Here is a 22,830-nt window from a genome sequence, read left to right as displayed (position 1 = left end):
GGAAGAGGGCAGAGGGCAAGGAAGGCGGGGAGCGGGTGGCACAGGGAGGGGCAAATCCGGTGTGCTGGACGGAGAGGCAGCAGGCCCCCCGGCACTTGACCTCTGGAAGCTACAGATGTGACAAGAAAGAGTTGAGACTTTTCCCTACAGGCACTAGGGAGCCATGGCAGGCTTCAGAGCAGGGACTGCCGTGCCAAAGGGGCAAAAGCCTTAAAGGAGGAGACTGGGGACAGGAGAAGAGGAGGAGAGGGCCAGCCAGGGGATGGGGATCACAGAAAGCTTCACGGGACTCGGTGAGGAAGGTGCACACTTAGTCACAGAAGAAACTTCTAGCCTTCCCTGTGCCGGGGGACACGTGAATGTGCCTTTCTTGGGGCTCAGGCTGGGGTCCCTGCGTAGCAAACCCTCCGTCCTGCCTGTGAACGCTCCAAACTGCCCCGAGGGGCCCTGACTCGCCTGGTTTAACAGCCAGGGGCAGGCGTCCCCGCTGGCTCTGGGCTCTGCCACTGTCTGGCCAGTTGCCTGGCCTGTCCCTCCAGCTTCTGCCTCAGTTTCCAAAGTGCAGAGTAGCTGGGTGCTTTGTGCTCTTCCTGCAGCCCATGCTGAGGTCCAGTCCAAGTCTCATTTCTGCACCGGTGCTGGGGGAGAAAGCCCAGGAAGAGGTGGGTGCGTTCGGAGGGCGGGGTGGACTTCCAGGCGGGTCACACGCTGAGGGGGGGACAGGACGGCCCAATCGAGGGAAGCTGGCCGCAGGCAGAAGTGACGGGGAGCCTGGAATGCGCACGGTGCGAAGGGGCTGCGGGAGAAACTGCACAGCAGGGGGAGGGTGGGCCCTGGACGGTATCCAAGGCCAGGGCACTGGACAAGGTCACCTAGGAGGGGCCACCAGACAATTCCTAGACTGCGTGGCCTGCGCACTGGGGGAGCCCCCAAGCCCCAGGCCTTCTGCTCCCAACAGTTGCGCCCACCCGAGGCCTGCCCAGACACACAGCGACCCGGGGTGGGGTGGGGGCTTGCTCCTGTAACACGGGACACGTGGCGGGACATTCTGTCCAGGAGACAGGGGCTGGATGACGCTTTGAGGAGGTACAGGGCCAGTCCAGGCAGATCGGGAGGGAGGGGTGCACAGGGGAGGGAAGAGGGCGCAGCCCCCCTCTCGCAGCCCCCTCAGTCCTCCCTGAGGACCCCCATCACGCTCCAGCTGCCCTCCCCGTAACAGGGCTTTCAGAGGAGAGGGAGCGGGAGCTTGCAGTGCTGCCCTCCTCCCCCCCCCCCAGGACCCTGCCAGAGTAGAGAGAGCCTGATGGGCAGGCCGGCCTGGTGAGTGTAATAAAGGTCGGCAAACAAGCTCGGCACTCCCGCCTGCCTTGTCAACCCGGCTCAGGATGGAGCTTGGTGCGTTAGGAGAAGGTCAGGGGAGATTTGTTCTGTGAGCTTCCGGAAAGACTGTAACCACAGGGTCGGCCTCAGAGGTCAGGGGGACAGGCCTTGGCGTGCGCCCCCTCTCGGGCCCCAGGCTCTCGGTCTGAGTGAAGTCAGACACGGTGGCCCCCGGTATGGGGCCAGCCTCCTGCCCATGGCTCCCTCTTTGGGTCTCAGGTCCTCGAGGGGCTCCCGGTGCTGGGCAGGCAGGGTCCAGGCTCACCACGGGCCCACCAGAACTGCTGACCCGGGGTTGGTTTGGCCCCACAGGCCGGTCGGGCCAGCCTGTGACGACCCCGCCAAGCCGGCACTGCCCCTCCGCCTCGGCCTCTCCAAGGCCCCCTCCTCCTGTTGGCTGCCTCACGATGTTCCTGGGCCCTGCTTACTGCCGCGAGCACAGGCAGACACACACACACACACACATGCAGATGTGCACACACAGACACGAGCATGCACAGACATTCACACGCACACGCACGCGCACATACACACGTGCACACAGACATGACTATGCGCAGACACACGCACATACAGCCGTGTACACACACGTGCACACACAGACACGAGCACACAGTCGCGCACACGCGCACACACAAGCAGGAGGGGGATGGGGTCTGAAGACCGTTTGGAGGGGAGCTCTCCTAGCAGGAGCTCAGACCGCATTTGGGGATTGTGTCTGACCTCTAACCTCACTCACACAGTGGGGGAGGGGCAGGATTGGTCTCCACAGAGGGTGGAGGTTGCAGAATCCCAGGCGGGAAGCTGAAGCATCCTGTGCGAGCCGGCCTGGCCTGGGTCTGGCTCCACGGGCGGCCCTCTGCCCAGCGAGCGCTGCCACCTAGTGGCGTTCCGGATGCGGCGGCTCCAGGCTCAGGAAGGGCAAGGGGGGCGTCCAGCGGGCTGCGTCCTGCGGCCGTGGGCAGGGGGCTGGCACAGTGGGAGTCGGCATTCGCCCACCAGCTTCCCTTGAGCCCACTGCGTCCATCTGCAGCACGTCCCGTCCCTCTGCTGACCACAGCCCCGCTGGCCTTGTTCCAGGCATCGTACACACCCCGGGTTCCCCCCGCCCTGGGGACAACGCTCAGAGGTGCGTGCAACATGCCCCCTGTTGTGGAATGCCCCGTAGAGAGTGGGGTCACCACAAGCAGGGACAGCGTGTTTGTGGGGGCATCAAACATCCTTGAAACCTCACCAGCCACTTGGTAATGCTGATGTCACCACAAAATCGTCCTCCGTCCCCACGAGCTTGTCCAGGGCAGGAGGGGGGCAGAGGAAGGGGGCAGGACAGGGCAGGCGATGTGTGGGCCACTGACCGCTGGTGCTCCTGTCTGCACACCCAGGAGGGAGAGCTCTGCCCCCCAGGGGTCTGCAGCAGCCCTCTGCCCCGGCCCCCACCCTCTGTTCCATAAGCATCCCCCTCCCTGTGCCCACCCCACCACCCCAGATGCCAGACGGGAAGCCCCCTGCCCTCATCCCTTCCCCTCGCCTCCCAGACTGCCCAGATCCAGCCCAAACACCTGCAGCCCGCCCCATCTTCCCCACAGAGCTGGCCCCAGTCCCCGGGACACGGTGGCCCACAGGCCCAGGAGACAGCGGGATGCACGTGGTGGCAAGGAGAATGCAGACCTTCTCAGAAACCAGGACACCCTCAGCGAGGACAGCTCAGCTGGGAGCGGGGTCCACTGTAACTTCTGGCCACCTTCCCAGGCGGGCTCTGGGGCCACATACTGGCCCCTACTTGCCTCCAGCCAGAGCCCCCAAGCTCTCCCGCCTCAGTTTCCTCCCCTGGGGCACGCGGTGATGGCAATGCCACCTCATGGGGGTGTGTGCAGAGCTGGCGCGGGCCGCTGCTGGCCTGATACACAGGGGTGTGTGGCCATGTGGGAGGGAAACGATGGGGACCACGGGCTCACACTCTACCCCGCACTTCCCCACTCTGCTCCTCCTGTAGTCTGGCAGCCGTGTCCAACCAGGGCTGGGGAGCCCTGCTGGGAGCAGAACCTGGGCTGGGCAGGTTGCTGGGCACAGGCTGCTGGACGGCCCCCGCACAGAACCCTGGTGTGGCCAAGCACGTGGAACTTGGGGTGAAGACTACATTTTCTCATCTTCCATACAGATCATGACTGGGTTTTAGACCAATGGAAGGAGGCAGAAGCTGTGTGTGCGTGTGTGCGTGTGTGTGTGTGTGTGTGTGTGACTTCAGAGACCTTCCCAACCCCTCACCCCATTTTGCTAGTTGGAATGAAGATGTAACAGCTGGACTCCAGCAGCCACTTTGGTCCATGAGGTTACCCTGAGGAGGAAGTCATGTAGAATAGAGAAACAAATCAGGAGGGTCCTGGGTCCCTGGCCCCATAGGTCCACTTGCCACACTAGTCCAGACAGCCTCCCTCTGGACATGTAGGCCATCAGAGACAAATATGAGTCTATTCTGTTGAACCCATGGTTATTTAGGGCTTCTCTGTTAATCACAGCCAAGCCTAACCCTAATCCTAGGTGATAATTCCAGAGAAACTGAGATTTCTCGGCACAGAGAAATAAGGCAACCACTCCAAAGACCACTGAATGCAAGCATGTTGACCTTCTCCTGTGGCCATAGAGGGGGGATAGGGGTGGGCTGCTGCCTCCCGCTACAGCCTCCCCCATACAGTGCTAAGGGGCAGTGCCAGGCCCCCCTTGAGCATACCGGGGCCTGGGTTACTCACCAGCACCCCCAGAGCTGCAGAGAAATCTGGGCAGGGTGGATTGTGCTGGCCCAGGTGCCCTAGGCCATGCAGCGCAGGTCCCAGGGTTCCCGGGGCAGCTCCAGAGCCCATGGTCCCTTGGCAACAGCGGAGCCCAGCAGGGGCAGAGTAGGACCCAGGTCAGTGCTGAGGGGGACAGAGATGAACTCAGCAGCTGACCCCGGGCCTGCAAATAGGAGCTTGGCTGTACCTGGAGCCTGGACCAGTTCTCCCCAAAACCCAGGCACCCCAGAAATTTCTGGAAGTCTTGCAGCACAAAGGCCTCTGGTTGGTGGCCAGGTCTGCCAGAGGGCCAAGGGGACCGCGGGCCTTGAGCCCCACTGAGGTCAGCAAGCGTGGGCACCCATCCAGGACAGGGCGCTGCCTCTTGGCCCCCGTTCAGCTGTTCTTCCTGCTCAGCTGAGTCCCGAGAGGCCCAGGGAGGGTCCAGCAGGGTAGAAATTCCGCAGGGCAGGAGGCAGCATGACTGGAAGCATTCACGGACTGAGCTTCCCACAGCATGTCAGACCTGACTTCAGCCGGGCCCTCACCCAGGACACTGCAGGGCGGGAGATAGGACGGCAGCGTCCACCCCAACTTCTGGCACCTCAGCCCGCTGGGCCTGTGCAGAGGCTGGGGGTGGAGGAGGTGCTGCGGGGGACCAAGGACAACAGAGCCCCAAGCCGAGAGCCAGCAGCACGGTCTAGATCTGCACCGGACCCGCGTGCATGGAGCTCACGCCCAGGACCTGGGCTCGCGTGCTGGACCAGAGAGCTCCCCAGTCCGGGCCAGAGGCTCCTCTCCCCGCATGCCTGCTCCTGAGTGCAGAGGGAAGGGCCACCGGCAGGAGCTCAGCCGACTCAGGCCCGGGCACGGGGAGCGAGCGTGGGTTTCTACTGTTTGAAGCCACCAGTGCGTGTCCTTCGTTATGGCAGCAAAGGACACAGACAGACCCCAGGCCTTGAGCCTGGACACTGCGCGTCCCTGCCCTGGGAGCACGCCCCGAGACAGGACCACAGGCCCCGGAGACGGCGTCCAAGACGAAAGAGGCCACACACCAAGCAGGTTGAATCACTGTGTTTTACTAAGTGCACAGGTCCACTGGGCATCCAAACAGGTCCCCATGGCAGTAGAACTTTCCAGAACTTTTCACATGCGTCCCTGCTGCCAGATTTCACCCCTGAAGTTGCTGGGCAAACCCGGGCTGGGCCCCGTTCTCGGGGACAAGTGCCAACCTGACAGTGAGTTGAGCAAGCTCGCATCTTGGCTGGTCCGTACAAAACTAGAGTTCATTCCCTGGGCATCTATCCCTAGAAAACGGACAATGCGCGAGTCGAGGGTCGGGTGTGTGGTGGTAACACATTCACGAAAACGAAAAGGCCCGGCGGCTGTGGTGCAGGGGTGCGTACACGTGGTCGATGTGTGCGTCGTACTGAAGGCATCAGGAACTATTCTTTGGAGTATGAACAAAGTGCAGACGGCCAAGGCAGCAACGCAGGTGGGGCCGCAGGGCAGCGGGCGGCAAGGGCGGGCGCAGGGCGGGGCGAGAAAGGTCCCGGCGGGCGCGAGGCCGGCTCCAGGTCCGCTGCCCGCTCTGCGTCCATCCGTGGAGCTGGTCCCGCGGACGAGCAGGGGGCAGGGTCCGGTGTGGTGCCGGGCAGACGCCGGGGGCCTGGGGCAACCTCGGTGAATTTCCGTCAACGTGCATTAAGGCAACGACATTATGAAACCCAGCCAGAGTTGGGCGTGTGGCGTGGGGGGGCCAGGACTGAGGGCCCCCCCAGGGCCCCCTCCCCCTGCACCTGATCTGGGCGGTCCCCAGGGTCTCCCTGCGTCCTCTGGCGGCCAGAGACGTGCACACCGGTGTCTCAGATGAGGCCACGGCTCCTCCAACCCCACGGATGCCTTTAAGAGGCTAATGGAGGGTCTCGCCTGCCAGGGACCATCTTTTCCTTGGCTCTCTCTACCCTGTTTGCTGAAGCCTCTCTTCCTCCAACGTCTCCTCCTGGGGTAGACGTCAGCCCCCACCCCTCACAAGATGGCATATCCAGCGAACCGTGGCCCCCACTTGTGCACACTCCAGGGGTTACCCAGTGTCCTGGCCTGGGCAGCTGGCTTTCCTGGGTCCCTTGGAGAGAAGAGAGGCGCAAGCCCCCAATCCCACCACACCGCCTCCTTCAGGAAGCCCTCCTTGGTTGTCTCTCCTACTTAGTGCTTGGCAGAGGCCCAGCGGAGCCTGCCCCTAGGGGCAGGAACTCAGGAGGGCAGCTGGCCTGGGATGGCACACAGGCTCCCGAGTGCTAGAAACAAGCAGCCTGTTACTTCTGGGCCCCACCCAGCCCTCCTGCCCCTCACCCAGGATCGGTCCATCCGAGTAGGTGGCCTGCAGATCTTCTCCGGGGTCACAGAGGGCAGGTGTGTCCACATCACCACCACGGAAGGCAGCTGAGGACCCCTCAGGACAGCGTCAGTCAGGGAAGGGAGCGTCTGGTTCTAAGCCAGTGAGCACTGGGGGGCACCAGGGGAACAGAACCCCCCCAGCTGCTCGGGACCGAGCCACCCTGCTTGGGTGCCCCCGAACCCTCCATGGGCCGTCAGACCGTCCCTCTGCACACCACGTTTATTTCAGGGGCTTGTGACACCGGGGGCGGGACACTGTCGTCTCTGGCCATGCAGCACAGCACCAGGGACGGGCGCCTGTGCCCGACGTCTCTACATTATTTACAACGGGGCGAATACGAAATAGACACAAACATCAGCATTTCTACAAAGGCCTCCCAGGGGCCGTCCACACCTCTGGCTTCAAGAAGCATCTAGAAAGGTCTCAGGGCCGATGCCATCCACAAACAGCACAGGCGGGGGGCACCTGTCCCGTGGAGTACCCCCTGAACGTGGGGGCCGGCAGAAGAGAGGTTGCCGCCCCCTTCTCTCCTGTGTTAATGTGTCGAATCCGTGACCACCGGGGGGCTCCAGCCTGGTACGAGGGGAGAAGGTCAGTTAAACTAAATCACCATGTTAAAGACGCCGACCCTGCCTGGCTGGCATGTGTGTTCAGGGCTCAGAGACTAGGGCTGACCACGGGGCGGGTCCCGACTCCTCCTGCTCCAACCCGATATGCTTCTAGAGAGCAGCCCCTGCAGTGCGGGGTCCCGGAGCCTCCAAACGGAGGCTTGAGGCCAGTGCCTGCAGAAGAGGGGACAACTGTGGCCTCTCATAGGGAGGGGACAGGTGGGCAGGCCAGGGGGAGACTCTGCCACCTGGCCAGGCCCCTCCATCCTCCAGGGAGGCCTAGTGAGGCCATGGCTCACGAGTTTACGTGGACAAGGGGGAGATGTGGGGCCACAACATGCCAGTGAGGGAGGGGACAACACCCACGTGGCCAAGGGGGGCTAAGGGAGCCGGCCAGGGCCCCAGGGTCACAACTGGACACCCAGACCTCCCCGGCCCAGCCCAAGCCATGTCACGGCATCCAGCCAACCAGATGCTCTGGACAGCTGCTGGGCCAGCGGATGTGAGCGCGTGGGACCCTGGATGGGCCCCAGTGGCCCCTCTGCCTGTGCCTCCCAGGAGCCTGGGACCACCAGAACCCCAGCCAAGGGCTGCCTGTCACTCAAAGTTGTTCATTCCTTGGGGCTTAAAGTGGGCAGACCCAGACAGAGATCAGACGAAGGGCCACCAGAGTCAGGAACGTGGTGTGTGCGCACACGTGGGCAGGAGCGTGTGTGTGCGCACGCGTGTACGCTCACGTGTGGGCAAATGTGTGTTCACATGTGTGTGAGAAAGTGTGTGTTCACATGTGTGTGCTTGAATGTGGGCAAGTGTGTGTGCACGTGTGGGCACAATGTGTGAGCCTGTGTTTGCATGCTGCATGGGTACACACGTGAAAGTGAGCAAAGGAGCGTGGGCTTGGGGGGACGCAGACTCCAGCCTAACCCTGGTCTTAGGACACCTTTGCTAAGGCGTGACGACTGCCCTGAGCCATGCTCACGTCACACACACACACCCCCACACGCTCCCCATGAAAGCACCAGCCTCTTCCTGCTGTTGCTTCTCTGAAGGGGGGGGCCGGGGCAGGGGGTGCACACGGCTCAGGCCTGGGTCTGAGGGTCCCAAGAAGGGGCCTCTACAACACCACCTCCCCAAACTGTGCCCCTAAACCAGCCTCCCTTCCAAGGGGACAGAGACTGCACGCAGGAGACCTCACACCATCCCTCCTGCTGCAGCCTGAGACCTCTCCTGCCCGTCTGAGGCCAGCTCCTCCGGCCTCCAGGGCGCACGGCACAGGGAGTGTGTGGGACAGCAGTTTTTCTGCACGGACAAAAGGCCCCTCCTCTCAGGGCCTGGAGCCCCGATGACCGAGACGGGGAGGGGTCCCTGTGGCCGGCATCATGGCTCTAACTCTCCCAGGGCCTCGAGAACGGCTGGCCAGGGTGGGGGATGGATGTGGCCGTGCTCGGCTCAGGGGCCGCCTGCTCATGCCCTGCCTGAGGGCCTGCAGCCCGAGTCCCCCGTGGTGGGAGGGTGAATGGGGCTGAGCCCACAGGGAGGTGGTGGTGGGAGGGCCCACTTCCCTGGGCCACGACGCGCAGGCCACACCAAGTGCCCACGGTATCTGCACCGGCAGGGACTTTTCTCACCACCGTGAGGCCCAGGGCCAGAGAAACACTGCCCTCAGGAACGAGGTTCACCAGCGCGAGGGAAAGCCAGCGGGGCTCCAGAGCGCCTCCCTTCCAGGCCACGTGGCCACTTACTCCCATGCCTGCCCCTCCCAGAGGCTGGGAAGGGGGGCCTCCGTGCTGGGGCCCCGACATGAGCAGCAGTTCCCAACTCTCAGCCTGCATCCCCCCACTCTGGGCACACCCTGGGGCAAGCACAGGCCAGCCCAGCCTCTGGCTGACCATCGGGCAAGGAGATCCCTACAGCAGGACCCGGGGTGTCCTGGCAAGGGGAGGGGGCGGAGACTGCTGCTGTGGCCATCGCGTGGTCAATCACTCCCCAAAGATCTCTGAGCACCAGGACCCCATGCCCGGGGCCCAGGACCCTCAGACACAGCTTTCCACGCCCTTCCCAGAGGACGGGACCGACTCTCCCACTGACCACTTCTGGTCCAAGTCACAATGGGGCTCTCCCAGGAGCTAGTTTTCGGGGGAAGAAGCTCCATAGCGGGCTTCACTGCGCCCAGCCCTAGTGCACCAGGAGTCACTGCCTCAGAGAGCGCCAGGTGCCCAGACCTGTGGTTCCAAATGCCAGAGGCCCCCACACACGGACCGCCGAGGACCCAGAAGGAAGACACCAAAGCTGCTGTCCCTCCCACCAAGGTGCCTACCACAGGAGAGATGGGTCCCTGCTTCCTGAGGCCCAAGGTGGAGACGGGCATCCTTGACTCCCAAGAAGTCACAGCCAAGGGACAGGTCAGTGGAAAGCAGGTGGGTGGGCGGTCAGCCCCGGTGGGGACGAAAGAGGCTTCCTCCAGGATAGAGCTGCTTCAGCTCTGCAGGGGGAGGGAGTCCCACCAAACTTTGAGGGGCTTTGAAGGCTTTTCCCAGGGGTTAGAGCATCGTCATTCAGCCCTGGGTCCCGTCGAGGCGCCAATGAGGGGCCAGTGAGGCAGGGCCCCCAGTGAAAGACAGCAGGCGAATCTGGTCACCACAACCCGCCTGGCCCTGGGACCTGGAAACAGAAGCCCAGCCCGGGGGGTGCCCCCAGCCACCCAGCATGCTCCCTGCACACAGGTCTCCATTTCAGCGCTGGCCGTGGCCTGGCAGCTGGTGCCCAGCGAGAGCAGAACAGAGAGAACATGGGGGTGCCCATCCCCAGATCTCCTGCGGCTGGGGGGGCCTCCAAGGACCCTCTTCCAGAAACCTATGGAGCAGCCCCTCCCCCCGGAAGCCAAAGCTGGGAGGTCCTGAGGCCCCACCCCTCCTCTCCAGGCCAGCATCCCGGACTTGGGAGGGACTGGCTCAGACCCCAGGGTGGGGGGACATGGCGCTGACCAGCAGCTCTCTGGAAGACCACCCATCATGTCTGCCATGTGCGAACTAGCAGGGGCAGGGACGGAGGGACAAGGACAAGCCACACCCAAGGGGCCAGCCGTAGCCACGGGCCCAGGCTCCCTCCCCACCACGCCTCACGGGCCTCTGATCCTGCCCCTAGCTGCCACCTTCGCCCGGGCCCTGCTCCTTGACCCCACGCCTCCTCCCGACCACTGGGGCTCTGTCCTCAGCCATCACCCCTGCTCACGCCCCGGCCAGCGGTCTCAGAGCGGGCACGGCCAGCCTGGCTGCCTCTTGTTAAAAAAGAACTTTAGTCAGCCTTCCCTGCCTGAGACCAAGGGGCCCCCCTGCCCGCCTGTCGCCTTGCACAGGCCCCCCCACTGTGTCGCTCTGAGGAAAGGGCCCCCAAGAGTCCCATCTGCAAACCTGGAAGGCCAAGAGTCAGGGAGAGGCCGGCGGGCAGCCTCATTTCCGGGGCCCGGCCCAGCCCACGTCGCCGAAAGGGCCCTCCCCAGTGGCGGAGCGCGGCGGGGGCCCGCACGGGGTGCAGAGGTCCGAGTCTGTGTCCGACTCGCCCTCGGCGATGTAGGGTCTGACTTTGGCGCAGGGCGCGACGGCCGCGTAGCCGCTGTTGAGCGCGTCCAGGTTCTCCTTGGACTGGGAGATGCTGAAGCCGCTGAAGGAGCGCTCCAGCTCCTCGTGGTCCACGGACGGGATGGAGATGGACGTGTCGCTGTCCCGCAGGGCCCCCTCGTGCCTCAGGAACTCCGTGCTGGCCCTATTACCCCCGCTGTAGGCAGACAGCGACCGCTCGTGGGCGGGCGGGGGCGGGATCCGCACCAGCGAGCCGTGGTCCCCCACGGGGGAGGTGCCGTGGCCCTGGCGTGGGTGGCACTGCTGTTGCCATGAAGTGGAGGGCGGGCACTGGGCGGGGGGCGCGGCTGGGGGCGCCGAGAAGTTCTTCTGAGCCACGGAGCTGGCGGAGCGGACGAGCTTGATGATGCAGCCGTTTCTGTCCCCGTGCTCCCGGCTGTCCTCGGGGCTGTGGTACGGCGGCGCCGGCTCTGGCTCCTTGGCCCCGAAGTAGGCCTCGGTCTCCGTCGGGGGGATACCCATGCGTTGCATGTAGATATTCACCAGAAAGTCCAGCTTCTTCTCCATGGACAAGACCTGCAAGGGGAGCTGCTGGACCAGGCCTGGAGCTCTCCGGGGTGGGGGGGGGACCCCAGGCTGCCCATGAGAGGTGGGGGGCCTGGGCTGCTCATCAGAGGTGGGGGACTCCAAGCTGTTCCCAGGAAGTGAGAGGACCCCAGGATGTTCCCGGGAGGTGGGGGCCACAGGATTCTCATCAGAGTTGGGGGACCACAGGCTGCCTGCTAGAGGTGGGGACCCCAGGCTGTTCTCCGGAGATGCAGGGACTCCAGGCTGCCCCCCACGGAGGTACAGAAGCAGTAGGAAGCAAACGCAGCAGGAGCTCAGCTCTGACCCCACCCATGTGTGTGGCCCCTTGGAGTAAACCCTACAGAGGGAGGGAATGGCCAGCTCCTTTCCTTGGCCCCCAGAAGCAGGCTCCAAGTCCCAAGTCTTGTGCATGGCCCCTGAGGACCTGCTCCCAGGAGAGAGCAGTGGCCCACCCCTGGAGCTCGAGGACCCGCCTGCAGAGGCCATGTCGGCCCCTCCTACCTGCTTCTCCACTTTCCCCAGCCGGCCCATCATGCTGGGGTCCTCGGGCAGCTCTGCCTCGGCTGGGCCCTTGGTGCGGTCCTTGTCAGTTATCGCTGGGCCCCGCCCCACGATCTGGTCCACTCTGCCAGGAAGAGACCCCACCCCCCAGCATGAGTTCGGGTGGGTGTGGCGGGGCCCGTGGCCCTCTCCTCCTGGGCCAGGCCACAGCCCCCCAGATCCAGGCCCCAGGCTGAGCCCAGAGCCGACTGGGGGGGGGAGCAGGGTACCAGGACAGGTGGACGCGGGGCACCTGGTCTCGCCCTGCTCTCTGAACCTGAGGGGTCTGTTCCCCTCCCATTGTGTCCCAGAGGGCTGGCACATTAGCAAGGAGTAAAGTGGAGGGGTTTGGGACCACGCGCCCCTCAGCTCCCCTCCCCTGCACCCTGCCCCCACCCCCGAGCTTTACTCCTACACAATGTGCCACAGGGTCCTCAGCCCACCTGGGGTCTGGGGAGGGCAGAGTTCCACGTGTGCGGCAGGAACAGAAGCAGATGACGAGAGCCACAGCTCCATGCACACCGGACGGGGGAGAGGCACAGACCGACACAGGAAACCGCCAACGCACAACGGAGGGGGCAGACAGAGCCACTGCCAACCAGGGGGAGAGTCTGTGTGTGCTTGCTGTGCGTGTGCACGTGTGTGCGCGTGTGCCTGTGCCAACACGCGTGTGGGATGCAGAACGCAGCTGAGCTCGTCTCAGAGGAGGTGACAAGAGGCAAAGGAGGTTCCTACGCGGGAGGGGGACATCAGCACGGTCCCCGGCGGAGCCGGAAGGGCCACCGAAGGGCTCAGAAGGGGCCACTGCTGCAGTGTGGGCTCCTAACCTTCCGCGCCAGAGACCCACAGGTCGCGTGGGAGCTCACTCAGAAACAAAGACCCCGGCTGTCCGCAAGCCGCTGGTCGGCCACTCCGTGCCTGCTGGGCGCACGGCACTCCCCCCGCGGCTGAGGCCGGGCCAGGGGCCTCAAGCACAAAGCACACTCGTCACGTTTCAGCTCCCACACCCTGGCAGGCGCCCTGTGAGCTGGCCGGGGCCACGTGTCAGCGTCCTTCCTCACCCACAGGCTGCCCCATCTGCCTCTGGTGGGGAGCGGGGCTCGGGGGGCTTTTCCTTTCTGTTGCCTGAAGCAGAGAAGGGTTGGGACTCGCATCAGCCACGGGGCAGCCTCATGCGCTACGGAGCGGCATGCTTGTCTCATGCACCAAAGTCAAGGAGCGGCTGGGGGACAGCGGGGCCCTCGGGCTCCAAGCAGACGCCAGTGGAGAATGGAGAGGGAGAAGGGTTCTCTGGTGTTTCCAGGTGTCCACACAGTCCAGGCATAGGTGCTCAGCGCCTTCACCCCTGCCACATGACGGGCCACCTGCCTGGCTGGTCCCACTGGGAGCCTGGAGCTGCCACTGGCAGGGGGTTGGGAAAGGGACCTCCAAGGGGCCTGCGCCATCCCTCCCCTAGGCCTGGGGGGAGGACTCAGGTTTAACCCCCATGTGCCCACACTGTCCTTCTAGCCCCTTCTCTGTATGACTCTGTGTGGCCTCTGGCTGCAGTGGTCCAGAGGCCTGGGGGCCCTGAGGGCTGCAGGACCTTCCTGGCTCACGGCTCTGAGGCCCCAACACCACCCCCCCCCCCGCCGCCGCCCCACAGCAGAAGGATGGGCTCGAGAACATGGACCAACAAACACTGTCTGAGGCTGCCCTGGGTCAGGCCTGCTCCCTCAGGGACTCCTTTCTCCTGGAAAAGCCCCCCGGGTTGAGCTGTCCTGGGTGCCGACCTTCTGCCTCATGGGCGGAAATCCAGGCTCACGGGGAGGATGGACTCAGACACACCAGCCCTTCTTCCAGCCAGCTTGGACCCAGTGGCCGGCATCCCTGCTGGCCTCTGGGATGCTCTCGGGCCCCTCCGCCCTTGCCCTCCTCCCTGTCCCAGGGGCTCTACTCTCCCCCAGCTGACCAGACCTGCCCAAGGGGAGCAGGTCACATCCATCATCTGAATCGTCCCTGGAGGCAGGAAGGCTCTGAAGCTCAAATTCGTCACTTCTAACTCACCGCCTAACCGTGCCCTCGCCTTCCTCCACGCCCATCAGCCAGGACCAGCTTTGCTGGTGCTCATGCTGATGGCTGGAAATAAAGCTCCACAAGCCTCGGGCATTCCCTGGGACCCTCCCTCGGTGCTGGGCGCCTGGCAGGGACTTTCCTATTTATGCTTCACAAGCCCTCAAAGGCAAGAGAAGCAACAGGACCTGCTCAGATGCGTGGAACAGCCCAGGTCGGCCCCACTGAGGGGAGAGCCCCAGAGGGGCTGAGGCGGGAAGGACCCCTCCAGCCATGGAGCCCTGTGGCTCTGAACACATCTGATCCTCGCGGTGGCGCCCCTCTGCTTCTGCCCAGGAACACCCTCCAGGCAGATGTCACTCGGGATGTCCATGGAAAGGAGCCCCCCGTGGCAAGCTTCCCCAGACCCTGCCAAGGGGAGCAGCTCACGGGCACCCTGACGCCGCCCACCCGGGCCCACGGGGCCCAGCCTTCCCCCGATGCTGCTCTGTGGGAGGTGCGGGGCAGGTGCTGCCGTCATGTGGCCTGGGGCGAAGGGGGCTGGCCATTCCACAGAGACAAGGCGGGAGAGGGTTGGCATCCTGACCTAGGTGAATACTGGGGTGACTCTCTCGGAGGGGCCGTGGGTCCTTTGGTGGGGTACTTCTTGTGCCGGGGAGTTGAAGGGGGTGGGGGGCCCACAATCATATCTATCCTGGCGAGTGAACAAGAAAAGAGACACCGGCAAATGCATCGTGAAGAGCATGGAAGGGGAGTCGGCAGAGGGACGCTCCACGTGGAGCACGGCGGCCGCCACGCTCGCCCGACCCGAGAGGCGCCCAATGTCTCCCGTGCCCAGGCAAGTGCGGGCAGGGGAGCCGGTCCATCCACCTGGGCGAGCAGGGCACGGACCCAAGGACGCCAGCGAGGGGCAGAAAGTCCCGGCTCCTTGGGGTGGCCCCTTTGTGTTGTTTTCCAGACAGAAAGGGAGGGAAAGGGAAAGTTTAGGACAGAAGAGCCTGGTGAAGAAATCAGCCTCCATGAGAGAGATGTAGGAACGGGCCCAGCGGCCGAGACGCTGCACTGCTCTCTCACACACACATCTGTGCTTGTGCACGGGCACATGTGAGCGCACACACACACCCATACTCCACACACACGGTTTGCACCCAGTCCACACACACTTGCACACATACTCACATGCACTCCCATGGATCGCACACAGACAATTGCACACACAACTGTTCACACGCACAGCATAGGTCTGGCTGAGGCTCTGGGGTGAGCCATCGGCTTCCTAGCCTTAGCCCGTGTGGAAGAAGGGGTCACCATCCCCTGGCTCCCCGCCCCCCAGGAGCAGCTTCAGGCCCAGAGAGAGCCCTCCCGGGCATCCCGCTACAGGACTGGGGAAACACCCCAAGGCAGGCGCACACTGACCTCCCCAGAATGAGGACTTCACTCCTGCCAGGGGGTGGGGAGCTGGGCTGACCCCTAGGACCGTCCCCTGACCAGCCAGACCTTCTCCCAGCTAGGGCCCAGACAACCTGCAGCCGCCCAGTTTGAGGGACCCTGGGCAGGCGGGGGAGCGACTGGCAGAATCATGGGACCCATTTCAGGACAGACCCATACCAACAGCCCTGTGGGCTCCTCACAGACCCCACAAACACACGTGTGCACTCATGCTTGTTTCGATGTGGCAGAGCGTACACACCTGTGAGCACGTGTGTATCTGGGGTACGTGTGTGTCGTGGAGGTAGAGAATGCATGTATGCGGGCACGAGGCTGAGAGTGTGCCCATGTGTGCATGTGTGTCCGCGCGTGTGCCACACATGTGTGCATGTGTGCGTGCATGTGTATTGTGTCAATGCATGTGCGTGCATGTGTGCACCGTGTGCCCATTGTGCATGTCTGTCCATGTGTGCATATGTGTGCACATGCCCGTGTGTGTGCATGTGTCTCCATGTATGTGCATGTGTGTCCGTGCTTGTGCCAGTGTGTGCGTGCACACAGGAGTGGACATGCGTCCTGTGTGCATGTGTGTACACACCTGTACATGGGTGTGCAGGTAAGTCACGGAGTGAGAACCCTATCCTCACACACGTACAGCTGCACACAAGCAGAGTAGTGTGCGCCTGGCCACCGCCGTGCCTCCGCCGTGCATCCCAGCCCTGCTTCCGGCTGGGGGACCGGGGAGCCCCCCCTGAGGCAGGGACGGTGGACAAGCCTCTCTGTTCCCATGTAGTAGCACTGCTTCCTGATGGGGCCACGAACCTGCAGCCTCATGTCCTAAGAGAACTACCCCATCCCCAACACACACGCACAGAAGTGTGCACGGCTCACACATACATGCGCACGTGGCACAGCATACACAGAGGCACATGCACACACCACACGCATGCATACCATGTGTATGTGCATGCGTGCACACGACACACGTACACATACACATGTGTGCACACATGCACCTATGAGTGACCACAGATACCCAAACACGTGCACACACGTGTGCGCATTCGCACCATACACGTGCACACACGTGCGCGCGTTCGCACAACACGTGTGTGCGCATGCATGTGAATGCACACACACACGCTCACCCACCACAGCAGGGGCAGGAGGGTGAGAAGGGAGAGACAACAGAAACAAACAGACCACATGAGGACACGGCAGGGTGCCCACGTAGGGCTGGTGTGGGGCCAGAGAATGGCCCAGAGGCAGCAGCAGGCAGGGCTGACCACCGTATCCCCGCAGCCCTGTCCACCACCTCCCACTCTGGGGGGGCCGCCTGTGGAACCCCCGCGCTGCGCCCCATCCCCACGCTGGCCCCTGAGGGACGCCACCCCCCGGTACCACACGCCGGCTTTGGCCCAGAAGGACCCGGCCTCCAAGCCCCAGGCTGGGCAGGCAGGGGTGGGGCTCTTGCCTGGACTGCAGGTTTTTGATGCGGGACAGCATGTCCAGGTGCCCAGCCGAGTACTGCTCAATGACGTCCATCACGTCGTATGGCCGCAGGCTCTCTTTGAACTTGCGCTTGGACACCAGGAACCGCATCACACTGGGGAAGCACAACCGTGAGCCCTGCGCGCCCCCCCCCCCCCCCGGGCCCTCCCAGCATCTCCCAGAACACCCACCAGAGGACTTGTCACGGTGGTGACCTGGCCCGGCCACCCACCTGCCCAGTACACAGGCCATGCCCAGGCCTGGGGTGCAGACAGACCCTCGTCCACCTGGGACCGCTGTGGGGGCAGCTCCTGGCCGCCCCCTCAGAGCCTCGGTGCTCCACACCCGGGATGGGCAGGGGACAGCCGCGACGGGAGGGGCCACGGAATCATCAGATGCAGGCGTCTCAGCAGAGCACGTGCCCTCACACCAGCCCCAAAGGACCCACACCCTAGGGATAGTGGACAGCACCCCTTCTGGACTCTGTGGGGAGGCCCCTTGTCCCGGACTCTGAGTGCCTCACCACACGGCCCGGATGCTGACTTTGAGGCCTGGGGTCAGATCTTCGGTCACAAACTCGCAGTTACAACTCTTATTGTCTTCTGCGATGTCCTCCCCAGGGAGACTTGCTTCTGGGTGGAAGGAGACACGGCCCGTGAGGGGCTGAGCGGCGCCCGGGGACCGAGGGGGCCACAGCACACGCTCTTTGGGGACGGCGTCAGGGAAGCCCTCAGAGCAGCACCCGGCGCTCTGGAAACCCACCCTGTCCCACCAAGGCTGCAAGGAGAGGCCCACGCAATGGCCGAAAAGTGGACGGAGGGGCAGCCCCAGCGTGCTATGTCTATAGGAAACGACGGCACATCAGCCCACCACATGCAGGCTTGAAGCCTGAGTGGCAGCCCAGCACGGAAGCATCTGGAAATAGGCACACATGGTGTGTGACTCCACGTGTGTGAAATGTGCAGAACAGACTGTTGGTGGCCGAGGCTGGGAGGGACCGCTAACGGGCACGGGTCTCCTTTGGGGCATGGAATGCTCCGGAACAAGAGAGGCAGTCTCTGTTCAATACTGTGAATGTGGTCACTGCCGCTGAGCTGTTGGCAGGAAAGTGGCTGGTTTTATGTTACATGAATTCACCTCAAAAAGAAGAGGGGAAAGAGGAAGCCGCTGCTCAAAGGGGCCCAAGGGGCGGCTGGACCGCGGGAGGGCAGCGGCCTGACCCACCTTCCGAGTTCTGTCGGGACGCAGCCCCCTTGATCCGGAAGGCCTGCCGTGCCCGGCTGCGGTCCCCAAAGCTCCAGCTCTTCGGCACCTTGCTCGGACTGTCCTCCAGACTCTGGTCCGCACTGGGCGACCGCCGGACGGTCTGGGCCTGCGGGGACCCCTTCCCCTTGGCAGCCACGCCTCGGGGGCTGGAGAAGACACGGTCTTTCAAACTGACCTTCTGACTGCTCCCACGAGGACCGACAGGCGGGCGGACACACACAGAAAGACAGCAAGAGAAGTCACTCTGGAAAGAACGCTCACACCCCACCGTCCGCTCACAGCTGATGCCTACACGTGGGGGGGGGGAGTGCAGGGGGGGCACTCCGAGGGCCACTCAGGGGCTCGGCCTGGCTGGAGAGCGGTCAGTGGACACTTAAATCACTTTCGGTGCTATGGGAAGGTGCCAGAGCCCTCTCCACACGGTCCTGTCAGGCCTCCCTCTCCAAGGCGACATGAGGGCCCCAAAATGCCCTGCAGGTGCGGCCTCTCCCTGGGCACCTTCTGTGGGCCACGCCGGTGGTTCCCCTACCTGACCTTCCACACCCCATACCTGCCCCCGCCGCATCCCCTCCCCCTCCGCCTGCCCCAGGGCCTGGAGGGGTGAGGTCTGCAGCTGATCACTGGCCTCTGCCCCGGGAGCCACCTGGAGGAAGGGTCTGGACCAGGAACAGGAGCGTGGGACTCATGGAGGGCGAGTGCCTGCTGTCGGCTCTCCCCTGCATCCAGGGCCAGCACAGGCTCCACACCCACACGCAGGATGTGTCCGGGGACTGAAGGCCCAAGCTGCCAGAGGGACGGAGTGGACACGCCTCATCTGCCAGCCACCTTGCTGGAACAGGCCACAGGGAGGGGTGACACTGGCCGGCCAGCCACAGCCCCGCGGGGTCCTCAGGGCCCCAGCCCAGCGTCTCTTGGAAACTGCGGGGACGGTTCTGGCACACTCGGGGCAGCAGCCAGGAGGCACGAATGGGTTGTGATGGCCCAGGTGCAGGTCAGGCCCCGGGGACCTGGCGGTCACAAGCTTCCTCCCAGTGGACGCTTCCCACTGTCTAAGAGCAAGTCTCCTGTGACCGGCACACCTGCTCACACCCAGCCACATGCAGGAGCCACAGAACTTCCTGGAACAGCCTCTGAGCCAGACCTTACACGGCCCCAGGGTGTGCAACAAGACTGCCCGGCAGCCCAGCAGGGTCTCTGCTATCCCTGGGAAGCCGCCATCACCTGCTGACCCCTCAGACGTCACCAGACCCCACTGTGGCTCCCCTGGGTCAGCAGCCTCCACTGGCCCCAACCAGGACCCACAGCTGAGACAGGCCCCTCGGACGGCGCAGACATGACTGGCCACGGAGAAGAAGTGGCCAGTGGCCTGGTCTATCCAGCCTGGACACTGCAGTCCCAGCCAGCGTCCTGTCCCTCCCCCCAGGCAGCTGAGATCATCCGTCCGCTAGATCAAAGGTCTTGTGGGACAGGGAAGAAGGGAAGAAAGAAACCCCCAAGAGCTGGAAGTTGACCTCAAGTGTGGATCCCACTCAGGAGTGGGGCAGGCGTCTGCTTGCTCGGGATGCTGGCCCCATTCCATAACAGCTGTGCCCAGCTCAAGGCCAAGAATGGGCAGATGGGAGCCAAGGGACGCCCAAACCCAGGTGCCACGGGGCCCTCTGCAACGATGACCTTCTCCTTCCCAATGGAGACCAACAGCCGGTCCAGGGACACCATAAGAAGCGGTGGCCCCACCAAACCCCCAGGAGCTGGACCCCACGCAGCTGCCTCGAGGACGGAGCCACAGGAAGGCTTTGCTGTCCCAGCCACTGGACTACCCAGACCAGGGAGGGGCACTCTGCCAGAGGAGGCCACTGTGTGGATGCCGAAACTCGCACAGCTCAGCCTACGGGTGCCCGGCCCCCGGCCACCCAGACCTGCCCCAGCCCAGGTGCCCAAGCGGCTCCTACTCCCACAGGTGTCGAGGGAGGGCTGCCCTAACCCCACAGGCCTAGGACAGTAGCAAACGAGCATGAAGGATGGGGCTCTGGCCAGCTGCTCCGGGGGGAAAGAGCCCTCGATGAGACCACGTGTGGGTGAAAGGGCACTTCCGTGGCATCTGCGCTTTGGCGTTCACACGGGACCAGGGAGCAAGTTCAGGAGGGTCTGGGGGAAAAAGCCAAGCCCCAGCCTTTCCTCCCCCACCTGCCACCCCGCAGCAAAACTCTAACTACCCGGGCCAGCCAAACAGGGACCGGGCAAGTGGGAGGCCCGCCTGTCATCGGCCACCCCTGGGTCTGCACAGCTGGGGCCCGGCTCAGCGGTGAGGGAGCCAGCATCCACAGGGAGGACGGACCTGCCCACACTGGACCACGGATGCCCAGGGAAAGTGCAAATGATGGAGTGACATTCGTGGGACCCGCACACAGCAAGGCTGAGCTTGGCCTGGGCTCCTGGACGGGCCGTGGGCACCTCTGGTCCTTCCGGTCCCCAAGCAGCCTGACCACAACCCCTGACCCAAGGGACCAGCCTGTGACCCCACAAGCTCTGTACAAGCAGGACAGCTTCTGCCGGGGCCCCAAATCTCTGCTCCTGGAGCTGCGAGTGTCCCCCAAGCGTCTACCTCCGGGGACACGCAGGCAACGCGGACAGGTTAGGGGAAGGCAGGCCTCCAAGCCCCTCTCCGGTAGGGGACTCAGAGCATGCACAGATGCAGATGGACAAGCATGCCGCTGCCCTGGGGCCCCTGACCTGCCGCACAGCCCCTCCCCATGCCCGCCGCTTGACACCATTGCTTCCAGGGCCAGCACTGGCCGCATGCACGGGAGGACAGGCGGGCGCAGCTGCCCACACACCGCAGGGCTGCACGCTGCACTGGTCAGGGAGGGAGGCAGGCGGGAGGGAAATGGGGGAACCCAGAGCAAGCAAGAGGACAGACGCTTCCACACACCCGACAGCAGACAGTGGACAGAGTGAAGGTACGGACAAGGAGCCCACGGTGCAGAGGGCTGGGATGGGGGCGGCTTTTCCACCGTCCCGTTTCCAGTCCGCCCTAAACCAGGCCTGTCGTGGGAAGGGGGAGCCGAGGGCCTCTGGCTTTCTGGCGTGTCTGGTGTGTCAGGACCACGGGGACCTGGCACACGTGGGATGGAGCTGCCTCCCGCCGGTGCGGCGGCCGGCTCGGAGCGGCCGTCCGCGGGTGCGTAGTAGAGGTGCTAGACCGGAGAGCCCCGGGGGGGGCCTGCCAGAGAGCGATGAGGACCCCAGAAGCCACCAGCGCCCGTTCTGGGCTTCCAAGCCCCTGGCCGGCCCCCTCCGGCTTGGAGCGGGGCATCGTTGGGCTCGGGGAGAAAAGCACGTTGGTGCTGCCGTCTCCGTCAGCGGGAGGTCGTTTGGAATCACGGGGGCCTGGCGCTCCGTGGCAAGGGCCGCGGAGGCCGCGCTGCCAATCAGAATTGGGGCCTGGGGGGCCGGGGGGGGGCGGCAGCCTCGCCCTCGCTCGTCTAGAACCTCTAATAAGCAGAGTGTTTGGCGCGGGAGGGGAGGTGGGGAGCCGTGCAGCAATGGTCGGTCCGTGCGACACGCCCCGCGGTACCTAGAGTGTCCAGGGCAGCATCCACACAGGGACTCTCTGCACGGTCTGCCTTTACTGGAAATGAGGAGAGCACAGTTAGTCCTGGCGCACTGGCGGACAGGACGCCGCCAGAGGGGCAGAAAGCACGGGCCCACCCTGCGGCGGCGGCTCTGGGCTCAGGGTCCGCCAGCAGCGCCTGCGTCTGAGCACCGACAGCGAGGGGCTGCACAGAAAGTCTCCCGCCGGCCTGGAAAAGAAAACAGTGCCCTATTTTTGGAGAAAAAAAAAATCCCGTTTTTTCCTCCAAAAATACCTTTTCCTTCCAGAGTCAGAGTTTTGGGCCGTGTCTTTTTAAAGATGTATTATTTTTTACTATATTCATGCCAAGAAAAAAATAATACATGGGCGAGACTTTGCAGAAGGCTGGTTCTAGATGGACAGGATTCCGGAAAGCACACACTTTAGGGAGGAAACACGTGCAGTCTGGTGTCACAAACCAGTCACCAAGGCTTCGCCAAGCCCTGCCAGCTGCCCGTCAGAGTGGCCTCAGTTTACCCAGGAGGCAGCGGCTGCCTCTCCCTGCAGGGAAGCGCAGGACAGCAGCCTCGGGGCACCTGGCTCTAAGCACACTGCCCAAGGCGGTTCCCCTGGGGCTCGGTGCCGAAGCCCTGGTCCGGGCCGGCCTGCGACCGCTCTTTGCGGAGGGCCCACCAGGGGCCCACACTCCCCGAGAACCTGTCTCGAAGGCCCGCGATCTGTCTCTGCACGAGCGCGTGCACATTTCTAAGCAAATCTAAACACAACACACAAGAGCCTTTCGCTTTCCTGGGGCCTCCCTCCCTCCGCCTCCACGGCTGTTGCCTGGGACGCTGCTCTCCCACGGTGGGTCCGAGGAACGAGACGCGCCGACCCCCCACTCACGGAAACCAGCCCCGGGCCTCGGTGCCCAGCGTCCACACAGGAAAAGGCTGGTGGCGCCTGCCTGCGTCTCAGCAGGACCTCTCGGGCCACATAGAAAGGACACGCTCTGCTAGTCCCACTGGGTGAGGTCAGGCTCCTCAGAGAGCTCTGTGGCCCAGGGCCTGCGAGGGCCACACACCCCCACAAGCCACCCTCCCCTCCAGGGGTCATCCCCCGTGCAGGGTCCTCCCGGTGAGGAACCTGGGGTCCAGGCAAGGGC

At 64.0% G+C, this 22,830-nt stretch overlaps 1 protein-coding gene across 5 annotated transcripts in view; it reads right to left on the bottom strand.

Annotated features, from left to right (window-relative positions):
* Positions 1–10,603: 10,603 nt before the first annotated feature.
* The window catches only part of KCNQ2 (potassium voltage-gated channel subfamily Q member 2), a 48,924-nt gene continuing 36,697 nt past the window's right edge, over positions 10,604–22,830 (bottom strand). For 2 of the 5 annotated variants that reach the window (XM_044385631.3, XM_044385632.3), the window contains 5 exons: positions 18,056–18,279; positions 17,355–17,463; positions 16,815–16,946; positions 11,822–11,945; positions 10,604–11,308 (listed from right to left, as the gene is read on the bottom strand). In XM_044385631.3, the coding sequence (XP_044241566.1) occupies positions 10,604–11,308; positions 11,822–11,945; positions 16,815–16,946; positions 17,355–17,463; positions 18,056–18,279 (1,294 nt within the window). Of the gene's footprint in view, positions 11,309–11,821; positions 11,946–14,498; positions 14,607–16,814; positions 16,947–17,354; positions 17,464–18,055; positions 18,280–21,671; positions 21,726–22,830 lie in introns of all 5 variants that reach the window. The other 3 variants (XM_044385630.3, XM_044385629.3, XM_044385633.3) reach the window with 3 other exon arrangements.

This window comes from Ursus arctos, unplaced genomic scaffold (genome assembly GCF_023065955.2).
Source record: "Ursus arctos isolate Adak ecotype North America unplaced genomic scaffold, UrsArc2.0 scaffold_16, whole genome shotgun sequence".
Taxonomy (NCBI): Eukaryota; Metazoa; Chordata; class Mammalia; order Carnivora; family Ursidae; genus Ursus; species Ursus arctos.
The sequence above is the reverse complement of the archived record's forward strand: the minus strand, read 5'-3'. Positions and strand labels throughout refer to the sequence as shown.